Genomic DNA, 12,490 nt, shown 5'->3' on the forward strand with positions numbered 1-12,490 from the left:
AATGCTCTCTGAGATCCAGGGGCAGCACAGAGAGTAGGTGATGTCTACCCAGCAGCTTCCATGGAGACCCCATAGGTAGGGTCTGTCGTCAAAACGTCATCGGAATGCCTCTCAAGCTGATTAATAGCTCCGGGGTCTGTCCTTATCCTGGCAGCGTAACTCAGGACAGTAGATTGTCAAACTATGTCAAGGTTGTGAATCGGAATGGGCTGCTTCAAGCTCCATTGCTTCATAGGGGGTCGCAGTTGGAAATGTAACTGTATGTGTGTCTTTAAACGTTTATCCTGCTGACCAAGCTGGCCTAGCTGAACAACAGTCTGATGTTTGTTAGAAGGCATTTCTCCGACAGACATCTCTCTCTCAGTGACGCTGGCAGTGTTCTCACTGCCCTGCTAGAACCGCTCTTCACACGTGGGCCGTAGGGCAGGCTGAATTGCTATTTCTAGCCTCTTCAGACTATCTGCTGCCTCTGTTATGTTTCTGCCTTGATATTTGGTGAAAGTTTGTAACTGAATTGAAGTTTACTTTATTTTTCTTTTATACTCTTTGATAGTTGTTCCCTCTGTCTGGAAGGATGTAGGGTCATTAGAACACCACTGAATCTGTGGAAAAAACCCTCAAGATATTGTGTTGCTGAAAAAACCCTCTACTCTATTACTAAGAGGAATAGTCATGGAAAACAGGTAATTACCCAAGATTTGTTCACTGGTTTACTCTCCCTCTCTTTCTCTTCCCCAGTCTCTCTCTTACTCTCTCTCCCTGTATCTCTCTGTCTCTGTCTCTCTCACTGTGTACTTTAAAACATAAGTCCTCTCTGAATCCATGCAAATGTCTGGCAGACAGTGCAATTCCTTTTGGATGAGGGGGGTGGGAAGGAGGGGGGTCTCTCCTTCTGCCTCTCTCTCTCTCCTTCCCTCTCTCTTTCTTTTTTCTCCCCCCTTCTCTCTCTCTCTCTCTCTCTCTCTCTCTCTCTCTGGCAGCAGAGCCTGCACTGTTGGCAGGAGTGACCAGAATAAAAACAGCAACATCAGACATAGGGGAGGGAAAAAGCGAAGTGATCCATTGAACCAAAAGTCTTTGCCCTCTCTAAATTACGTAGTGGCCCATATCTTTTCTCTTTTTTTTCCACTTTAAAAAAAAAATTGTTTTTCTTTCTTTTGTACTTGAAGACCTCTGGTTATTGGTAATTAGCTTGAGGAGAATAAAACCAGCCGATAGGGAGAGGGGTGGTGCATTGTGGAGCGAGATGGCTAACAGAATGGTTCTATCACTCCTTCATGGTTTCTTCTACCTATCTCTGATTCAGCCCTCTCTTCAAGGAGGTAGGTGTGTGCCTAGGTGAACTCAGCAATGACCTCTGCTACCTAGATAGCAGGCTTAGGGTGCAGGTATTTTAGAACAGGTGCAGGTCTATGTCTCTGTGTTTCTCTTTGCTCTTCTCAGTTGTTACACAGAGGACTTTAACCACTCCAACCTCTTTGTTGTGTGTGCAGTTCTGCCTATTTCATAAAGTGTATGGGATATTTGTCATGCATGCACTGATATCCACTGACCCAGTCTTGTCTTGTTTATTTTGCCTGCAAACCCTGCTAAAGAGGACCTGTCTAGAAAGCAATTCAGATAACTTATTTCTGTGCAAAATTCACGCAATTCCTATGCAAAACCTTTTTTCCATAAAACATGTTTTTTGTTTCTCTCAAATACCCTCAAAATGTTTGCATCTAAAATATAAACCATACTTCGAACTGAATATTTATTTTGAAAGTAGCACTTATGACTATTCAGTCATGTTGATTCTATCTGACTCTCTGTACAAGTGTCAAAGATTTTAAAAGCCCCAACTTTCCATTGCATGAAGTTCAAGATAACAACATTCTGTTCCATTGCATTGCAGATCTACCACTCACTTAAAACACACAATGGTAATCTGCTCCATATTTGCATGTGCTTTGTGTTCTTGTAGTTGTGGCTAATATTGTCCAGGTTTTGGACCAGATACAGTATTTATGCCTGCAGGGTTAGAGTTGTTGTTGTGGTATTTTTAGAGAGGATTGTCTTTCTAAAGGCAGATTCAGTGTCTAACTACATATATCATAACTGTACTTTATGCAGTCTGGCTCATTTCTTTATTAGGTACATATTTCTATTTTAAGAATTGTAAAGGATTTATATTGAGGATATAAAAGGTAGTCTTTGCGAAAATCTGTGTCACACATGGTAATATTGATCCAACAATTGGATCTCCAGCAATATTTTCAACTTGATTTTATATGTTGACTTAAACAACAACATGATAGCTTAAATTTAAAAGTGAAATGAAATGATTGTGGTGGTTATAAAGCCTAAACAAACATTTTATTCGGACCTCTAAAATTGTTTCTTGAATTTATACAATTTCAGATAAAGATGGAGGAACTGTCCAGGAACTGGCTTATGTTGGAAGTGCTCACTAGGAAGAGTGAACAATAAAATATATATATCCTAAACACAGAAATACAGAAATATGAGTGACCTGGCTTAGCGCAAATTGACATACAGTATGTTTGGTTTCTAGAGAAGACTGTTTCCAACAGGTTTCAGTGTTTTGAGTGTGAATGAAATACGCCGATTCTGTAGCAAAACATTTATTAAACGGAAGCAAACGGAACAAAATGGGGAGGGACCTACCTGAATTTGTCCAATAGAAACTTTCGTTTTCCGTTTGGTTCTTAAACAGTAAACTGTTTCTGTAATGAATACGCCCCTGGCTTCAAGCACCGGAGGGGAGTTCTGTGTAGCTTTACTGTAATGTAAAGCCGAATCCCATACATTACTACAGCATGTTAGTGTGCAATGCATAACTCCAACTGGTCCCTCTTTCCCGTCAGCTACGTCATGTAGAATTACCCATAATGAATTCCCATGTGAACGGCGGTGTGGATCTGAACGTGAGTGTGTGTGTGTGTGTGTGTGTGTGTGTGTGTGTGTGTGTGTGTGTGTGTGTGTGTGTGTGTGTGTGTGTGTGTGTGTGTGTGTGTGTGTGTGTGTGTGTGTGTGTGTGTGTGTGTGTGTGTGTGTGTGTGTGTGTGTGTGTGTGAGATTCCTCTGTTCCACAGCATGTGGTCTGAGGTATTCATTTCTAACCAAGTTTGGGGCGGACAACAGCTTATCTTTTTGTACAGAGAGAGAGGGAGAGAGAGAGAAAGAGGGAGGGCAAAGAGAGAGAAAGGGTCAGTGATTGCTCAGAGCTGCGTACGTCGTTCACTCTTTCCTTCAAGCTGCGAGGAGTTTCCACTTTCTCCTCTTTCCCTCCCTACTTTGATATTGTTTTTGTTTTGTTTATGCGAGCAGCCAGAGTTGTTTAGTCCTTCCAGTTGGAAAGCATGTTGAAGTTCTGCACTGCAGTCTGATCTCTTCAAGCCAAGCCAGCTCTTTTCAAAATGTATTTATTTGCCCAAAAAGAATGCATGTATCTTCTGTTCCCCAGCTGTTAGTATCTGAGTCTGAGCTATTATTCTCTCTAACTGTGTCAGATAGAGTTATAGATGGTGGAGCTGCTACAGTCCATTTTAAAACCCCTGACTGGAATATTTTGCCCTTATATAGTCTTATATTTAACTGTATCTTAAATCAGTGGCCGGATCTGCGATGTTGATGAGTGTGATAGGAGTAAATGGTCAAATTTAACCGAGGTGATTCATCATAAACTGTACACACAGTAATATATCAGCAATGTGACATGTCAGACACCTGTTATAACCACCTTATGACAAATTAATCTCATTTTGACATGACATACGCGTTTATGATGATTGATACATAGGTTTTTACGTGACTTTGTGGTTTTTCCAAGCTGTCTCCTCTTTATTAGACTTTATTGGATGGCACGTTAACTTACAGGTCAATAGAAGCCCCATTCACCTGTTAAGCACCTGTGATATTTGAATGTATAGGAAAACTGCCCAGAGCCTGTGGATCTGAGGACTGTGGATCTCTTCAGTAATATATTTGCTCATCTAATATTGTGTTTTCCGTTTTTGCCGTCACAGCAGTTTTCTTCCAACTCTTCTTTGCACTGACCTAAACTGGTGAGCCAATTGCCTCGTCTGAAACAAACAGAGCTCAGTTCAGCTTTAGAGAGCAGCAGCTCAGCTCAGAGAGAATTTACAGCATACGGACGGAGGGGCCAGCGAATATCAATATTGGCTTAGGAGCCAAACTTTGATCTTCAGTGAACGTAAAATCCATCCCTATCAAACCTGTTCTGAGGTGCTGAAACCAACTCCAGCTGTCTCTGGCTGGAAAGTTAAGAAACCCTCTAGCTCGTTCCAAGTAAGTGTCAATTATCTGAAAGTAATGCAAACCCCATTAACACCCAATCACCTTTTTAAGAGGGTTTTCACCCAAAAAGAACTCTGCTTGCTCATTCTTTGGACAGTTATCATGAGAATGGGATCGAGGAGCATTTTTTTTGCGAGTGTGAATGAGTTATGACGCATGAGGGAACGTCAGGGAAGGAGTTGGGAAATAAATATGCAGCTTGTCAGTTGTGATATGACTCTGTCTGGTATCCCTGAGCATGTACTGTGGCAGACTGCTGAAATGTGTCATCAGTTCCTCTGACCTTTAAATTTTTTTATTTAACCTTTATTTAACTAGGCAAGTCAGTTAAAAACAAATTCTTATTTTACAATGACGGCCAAACCCTCCCCTAACCCGGACGACGCTGGGCCAATTGTGCATCTCCCGATGGGTCTCCCGATCATGGATGGTTGTGATACAGCCCGGGATCAAACCAGGGTCTGTAGTGACGCCTCTAGCACTGAGATGAAGTGCCTTAGACCGCTGTGCCACTCGGGAGCCCTCAATAAATAAATAATTTCCTACAAACAAACACCATCTGTCAGACGGATAGAGTGAGAATGGGATGTTATTCTGATCAAAATAAATCTGAGAAGAGACAGATGGAGTTAAGAGGCCTCTTCCTCAAAGACACAGTCCCAAATGGAACCCTATTCCCTATATAATGCACTACTTTTGACTAGAGCCCTGTGTGCCCTGGTCAAAAGTACTACACTATAAAGGGCATAGTCAGACTAAATGTAATGTAGAGACTACAGTTCAATCAAGATCTCTCTGTAAAACTGCCTGCTCTGAGCACGTTTCGTTTGACCTAAATTGGCTAATTACCTTTTCATTAATGGTCATTCATGTGGTATCCACACCCATCCGATGTTTACCCTGAAGTATCTGGATAGTATGAGACCTGTGAAGGAAAGACCAAACATTCTGTCAGCTTCCAATGCTACTGCCAATCCCTCTGGGATTAATAACTATCCTGGCATTCGACAAACTCTTCTCTCAACCGTCCATCTCTTTTCTGTACTTAGTCACACAAAGTAATGTAATCAGAGTTTGTTCACTCTTTTACATGCTAAATTGCCAAGAAGTGTATCAGATATCAATGTTTCAGTTCACACCTCAGTGTACTCTGTCACTTTAGTTCAGACAATTCCAGTCAATGACGGGTTTCAAAAACAGTGCCAGAGTCATTAGTTTCTGTTTTATGACCAACACTGTTAATGACACAACCCTGACAAGCATGCAGATGCCGGCAGAGGATAAAGAATAACGAAAGTTCCACCAACTCTGTTAATTTCCTTCCAGCCAGTCTCATAAGAATTAAGAAGAGTCTGTGAGTTTTGCTCTGCATGCAGTGCTGCCTGGAAGCCCTGGAAGTCAGTTTGCCTCTTTTGGCGCCGAAGCTCAGGCTTTCAGGACTTCAGAGGATTCTAATCCGTTAGTTCTCTCCGTCAGTGACACTCTCCTGGCCGCAGTTGAAGGTGAATGAAATCATGGCAGATTGAATGGCACACCTCGCCTGTCGGTTGGGCAGACTGGTGATGAATTGCCCTGGCTTTCTGTGCTGTGTTGTGTTGCCCCTGCTTCACCGCTGGTTTGGTTGGTAGATTCCCAATCTGATTATCTCGACTCTGATCTTCTCTGTTGAGCTTTGCAGTAGCTCTCTAGTTATTTATTGGAGATGTGTGTTTGTGAGTGAAGCACCTTTCTGGACACGTGACACTCTGGGTCTTCCTATCCTGTGGCGGACCTCATGAGAGCCAGTTTCATCATAGCGCTTGATGGTGTTTGCGACTGCACTTGAATAAACTTTCAAAGTTCTTCACATTTTCCGGATTGACTGACCTTTAGGTCTTAAAGTAATGATTGACTGTTGTTTCTCTTTGCTTATTTGAGCAGTTCTTGCCGTAATATGGACTTGGTCTTTTACCAAATAGGGCTATCTTCTGTATACCACCTCTACAACTGATTGGCTCAAACGCATAAAAAATGTACTTTTAATTTAAAAGTATTCCAAGTGACTACCTCATGAAGCTGGTTGAGAGAATGCCAAGAGTGTGCAAAGCTGTCATCAAGAAAAATGGTGGCTACTTTGAAGAATCTAAAAAATAAAATATATTTTGATTTGTTAAACACTTTTTGCTTACTACATGATTCCATATGTGTTATTTTATAGTTTTGATGTCTTCACTATTATTCTACAATGTAGAAAATAGTAAAAATAAAGAAAAACCCTTGAATGAGTAGGTGTGTCCAAACTGTATGTTAATTACCAAAATTATTGAATGTTCCGGTACCTTTGCTAAATTACCGGTAGCTTTGCAACCCTAGTCTTGAGTTACACTCTGAGAACCAGGCCGTGCCTTCATTGTTGCTCCGTGACCCCTTTCAGAGCCAGAGTGAGCAGGGGCTCCTGGGTCGCTGGCAGGAGCACCCTGAGGCCGCTACTGAAGATAAGACTCTCATTCTGCCGTGTTTATTCATTCCTCTCACACACTCACTGGCAGGACTGTTAACAGCGCTGACATTCTATCCGTCTTTGGCAGTTTTATATTAAAACATGCTCTCTCACTGCTACACTCTCTCTCTCTCCCAGAGCCATTTTAGAACAGGATAGCATGGCTGGGAAATCGCTTATCCAAACATCTGAAGCGCTTACAGAACATGTAGTATGGAGTCATTACTGACACACTGGTTGTAGATTTTGAGCATGCCGATTTCTGCCGGTACGAGTGTTGTAGAAACCAAACCAGACCAGATTTGAGATGGAAGAGTTGGTTTAATAGACGCGTATTTCAAAAGGAGAGCACTGGAAATGTCCAAGGAGTACCGTAGCTCCATGACTGTTCTGTACATAACACACACTTTTATTATGTGAGTCTATGTAACACAGATAGGCTGTTTAATGCAACCCATTTACAAATGTATGTCTGACGTTATAGGGTTTGTGCTTTAACATGCTCACAACTGTAATGCCACAGGTTGATCGTAAAGACTTGACATGAAATCTTCGGAAAAAAACACTACAGTACAACATTACACAGCACTGCCCTAATCACCATAAGCCCTTACCATGGTGAGGGAACAAGTATTGTTTCGTGGTTTGTTTATTCTCATGGTTTCGGTAGTGGGTAAATGTCAACCACACAAGCATCTCCCTGAAGATGTTTGGTCTGCGGGCAACTGGTGCCAAATGCTCAACAAAGAAGCACACTTACCTAACCCAGATGATTCATTCCGGCCATACTGAACAGCAATGTGACTAGCAGGCCTGGCCCCCAAACCTGGGTTCAAAATCATTTCCAATACCTTAGCTGGGCTTGATTAAGCTTGACTGTTGCGAAGGAATCAATAGTATTTAGTATTTTATTGGGATCCCCAAATAGTCACTGTCAAGATAATGGCTACTCTTCCTGGGGTCCAAACAGAAAACAAAAGAACAAATAAAATGCATAATATACATAACTCTACATAACGTCCTGCCTCTTCCTTACGCTTCAGAAACAGGAGATGTCCCCTGCCCTATGAACCGTACCGGCTCGCACAAGTCAAGACTTCTACAAGGCCTGCCACCTACATAATACAATAGATAATACAGTTAAAATTACAATACAAAATATATAAAAATGTCTGTGTCTCTTCACAGTCCCCATTTTGCCATAAGGTGTTCTTTTATAAATTTTTTAAATCTGGTTTTGTTGCTAGCTTGAGTTAATGGGGTGTCAGAGAGTTCCATGTAGTCATGGCTCTATTTAATACTGTGTGTTTCTCAGCCTCTGTTCTGGACCTGGGGACTGTGAAGAGACCTCTGATTGCATGTATTGTGTTGTACTGATGAGTGTCCAAACTGTGTGCCAACTGCTTCAACAGACAGTTCGGTACCTTCAACACATCAACACCTCGCACAAAGAGCAATAGTGATGCAGTCAATCTCTCCTCAACTTTGAGCCAGGAGAGATTGATATGCATGTTACTGACATTCGCCCTCCGTGTATATCTAAGTGCTGCTCTGTTCTGCACCAACTGCAATTTAACATATTCCCGTCTTTGCCGCACATGACCACACAACTGGGTAGTAGTCCCAGTGCGACAAAACTAGGGCCTGTAGGATCTGTCTGGTCGACTGAGATGTCAAGAAAGCTGAGCAACGCCTTATCATGGAGAGACCTCTTCCCATTTTAGCAACCATTGAGTCTATATATTTTGACCATGACAGCTTGCTATCTAGGGATACAGACAGCAGTTTAGTGTTATGCTGGTGAATGAGGACCCAAAAGCGACTTAATAGAAACAGAGTCTTTATTCCAGTCTTAAACAAAAAACGATACTCCTGGATATTATCTTAGGTAAATCCAAAACAGGAAAACTGAAATCCTCTCGTCAGTAGAGAGGAACGACTGGAGACGCGACCACAGACTGCAGGTCGCTTCGGGAGGGCACAGGCCGTAGCTGACATAGACACCTGCTCACACGCAGCATCTGAAGAAGGCAAAAACACGACAGGGCGGAACAAGGACACAGAACAGCAAACATCAAACAAGGATCCGACAAGGACGGAAGCGGAAAACAGAGGGAGAAATAGGGGCTCTAATCAGAGGGCAAAATAGGGGACAGGTGTGAAAGAGTAAATGAGGTAGTTAGGAGAATGAGGAACAGCTGGGAGCAGGAACGGAACGATAGAGAGAGAGAACGAGAGAGGGAGAGGGGGAGGGGGAGAGAGAGGGATAGAAAGAGGGAAAGAACCTAATAAGACCAGCAGAGGGAAACGAATAGAAGGGAAGCACAGGGACAAGACATGATAATCAATGACAAAACATGACAGTACCCCCCCACTCACCGAGCGCCTCCTGGCGCACTCGAAGAGGAACCCTGGCGGCAACGGAGGAAATCATCAATCAACGAACGGTCCAGCACGTCCCGAGATGGAACCCAACTCCTCTCCTCAGGACCGTAACCCTCCCAATCCACTAAGTACTGGTGACCACGTCCCCGAGAACGCATGTCCATGATCTTCCGTACCTTGTAAATAGGTGTGCCCTCGACAAGGACGGGGGGGGGGGGAGGGAAGACGAACGGGGGCGCGAAGAAAAGGCTTGACACAGGAGACATGGAAGACAGGGTGGACGCGACGAAGATGTCGCGGAAGAAGCAGTCGCACAGCGACAGGATTGACGACCTGAGAGACACGGAACGGACCAATGAACCGCGGAGTCAACTTGCGAGAAGCTGTCGTAAGGGGAAGGTTACGAGTGGAAAGCCACACTCTCTGACCGCGACAATACCTAGGACTCTTAATCCTACGTTTATTGGCGGCTCTCACAGTCTGCGCCCTGTAACGGCAAAGTGCAGACCTGACCTCCTCCAGGTGCGCTCACAACGTTGGACAAAAGCCTGAGCGGAGGGAACGCTGGACTCGGCGAGCTGGGACGAGAACAGAGGAGGCTGGTACCCAAGACTACTCTGAAACGGAGATAGCCCGGTAGCAGACGAAGGAAGCGAGTTGTGAGCGTATTCTGCCCAGGGGAGCTGTTCTGCCCAAGACGCAGGGTTTCGAAAAGAAAGGCTGCGTAATATGCGACCAATCGACTGATTGGCCCTTTCTGCTTGACCGTTAGACTGGGGATGAAACCCGGAAGAGAGACTGACGGAAGCACCAATCAAACGACAGAACTCCCTCCAAAACTGTGACGTGAATTGCGGGCCTCTGTCTGAAACGGCGTCTAACGGGAGGCCATGAATTCTGAACACATTCTCAATGATGATTTGTGCCGTCTCCTTAGCGGAAGGAAGCTTAGCGAGGGGAATGAAATGTGCCGCCTTAGAGAACCTATCGACAACCGTAAGAATCACAGTCTTCCCCGCAGACGAAGGCAGACCGGTAATAAAGTCTAAGGCGATGTGAGACCATGGTCGAGAAGGAATGGGAAGCGGTCTGAGACGACCGGCAGGAGGAGAGTTACCTGACTTAGTCTGCGCGCAGTCCGAACAAGCAGCCACGAAACGGCGCGTGTCACGCTCCTGAGTAGGCCACCAAAACCGCTGGCGAATAGAAGCAAGCGTACCCCGAACGCCGGGGTGGCCAGCTAACTTGGCTGAGTGAGCCCACTGAAGAACAGCCAGACGAGTAGAGACAGGAACGAAACAGAAGGTTACTAGGACAAGCGCGCGGCGACGCAGTGTGAGTGAGTGCTTGCTTTACCTGTCTCTCAATTCCCCAGACAGTCAACCCGACAACACGCCCTTCAGGGAGAATCCCCTCGGGGTCGGTAGAAGCCACAGAAGAACTAAAGAGACGGGATAAGGCATCAGGCTTGGTGTTCTTATTTCCCGGGCGATAAGAAATCACGAACTCGAAACGAGCGAAAAACAACGCCCAACGAGCTTGACGTGCATTAAGTCGTTTGGCAGAACGGATGTACTCAAGGTTCTTATGGTCAGTCCAAACGACAAAAGGGACGGTCGCCCCCTCCAACCACTGTCGCCATTCGCCTATGGCTAAGCGGATGGCGAGCAGTTCGCGGTTACTCACATCATAGTTGCGTTCCGATGGCGACAGGCGATGAGAAAAATAAGCGCAAGGATGGACCTTATCGTCAGAATGGAAGCGCTGGGACAGAATGGCTCCCACGCCCACCTCTGAAGCGTCAACCTCGACAATGAATTGTTTAGTGACGTCAGGAGTAACAAGGATAGGAGCGGATGTAAAACGCTTCTTGAGGAGATCAAAAGCTCCCTGGGCGGAACCGGACCACTTAAAGCACGTCTTGACAGAAGTCAGAGCTGTGAGAGGGGCAGCCACTTGACCGAAATTACGAATGAAACGCCGATAGAAATTAGCGAAACCGAGAAAGCGCTGCAACTCGACACGTGACTTAGGAACGGGCCAATCGCTGACAGCCTGGACCTTAGCGGGATCCATCTGAATGCCTTCAGCGGAAATAACAGAACCGAGAAATGTGACAGAGGAGACATGAAAGGCGCACTTCTCAGCCTTCACGTAGAGACAATTCTCTAAAAGGCGCTGGAGTACACGTCGAACGTGCTGAACATGAATCTCGAGTGACGGTGAAAAAATCAGGATATCGTCAAGGTAAACGAAAACAAAGATGTTCAGCATGTCTCTCAGTACATCATTAACTAATGCCTGAAAGACAGCTGGAGCATTAGCGAGACCGAACGGCAGAACCCGGTATTCAAAATGCCCTAACGGAGTGTTAAACGCCGTTTTCCACTCGTCCCCCTCTCTGATGCGCACGAGATGGTAAGCGTTACGAAGGTCCAACTTAGTAAAGAACCTGGCTCCCTGCAGAATCTCGAAGGCTGACGACATAAGGGGAAGCGGATAACGATTCTTAACCGTTATGTCATTCAGCCCTCGATAATCCACGCAGGGGCGCAGAGTACCGTCCTTCTTCTTAACAAAAAAAACCCCCGCTCCGGCGGGAGAGGAAGAAGGCACCACGGTACCGGCGTCGAGAGAAACAGACAGATAATCCTCGAGAGCCTTACGTTCGGGAGCCGACAGAGAGTATAGTCTACCCCGAGGGGGAGTGGTCCCCGGAAGGAGATCAATACAACAATCATACGACCGGTGAGGAGGAAGAGAGTTGGCTCTGGACCGACTGAAGACCGTGCGCAGATCATGATATTCCTCCGGCACTCCTGTCAAATCACCAGGTTCCTCCTGAGAAGAGGGGACAGAAGAAACAGGAGGGATAGCAGACATTAAACACTTCACATGACAAGAAACGTTCCAGGATAGGATAGAATTACTAGACCAATTAATAGAAGGATTATGACATACTAGCCAGGGATGACCCAAAACAACAGGTGTAAAAGGTGAACGAAAAATCAAAAAGGAAATGGTCTCACTGTGGTTACCAGATACTGTGAGGGTTAAAGGTAGTGTCTCACATCTGATACTGGGGAGAAGACTACCATCTAAGGCGAACATGGGCGTGGGCTTCCCTAACTGTCTGAGAGGAATGTCATGTTTCCGAGCCCATGCTTCGTCCATAAAACAACCCTCAGCCCCAGAGTCTATCAAGGCACTGCAGGAAGCAGCCGAACCGGTCCAGCGTAGATGGACCGACAAGGTAGTACAGGATCTTGATGGAGAGACCTGAGTAGTAGCGCTCACCAGTAGCCC

The 12,490-nt window shown here is 45.1% G+C and overlaps 1 protein-coding gene across 1 annotated transcript in view; it reads left to right on the forward strand.

Moving 5' to 3' along the window:
- The first annotated feature begins 1,029 nt into the window (after positions 1-1,029).
- The window catches only part of LOC139549844 (elastin-like), a 91,116-nt gene continuing 79,655 nt past the window's right edge, over positions 1,030-12,490 (forward strand). The window contains exon 1 of the mRNA XM_071360584.1: positions 1,030-1,322. Within this exon, the coding sequence (XP_071216685.1) occupies positions 1,247-1,322 (76 nt within the window). The 5' untranslated portion in view covers positions 1,030-1,246. The remainder of the gene's footprint in view (positions 1,323-12,490) is intronic.

This window comes from Salvelinus alpinus, chromosome 22 (genome assembly GCF_045679555.1).
Source record: "Salvelinus alpinus chromosome 22, SLU_Salpinus.1, whole genome shotgun sequence".
NCBI classification, from domain to species: domain Eukaryota; kingdom Metazoa; phylum Chordata; class Actinopteri; order Salmoniformes; family Salmonidae; genus Salvelinus; species Salvelinus alpinus.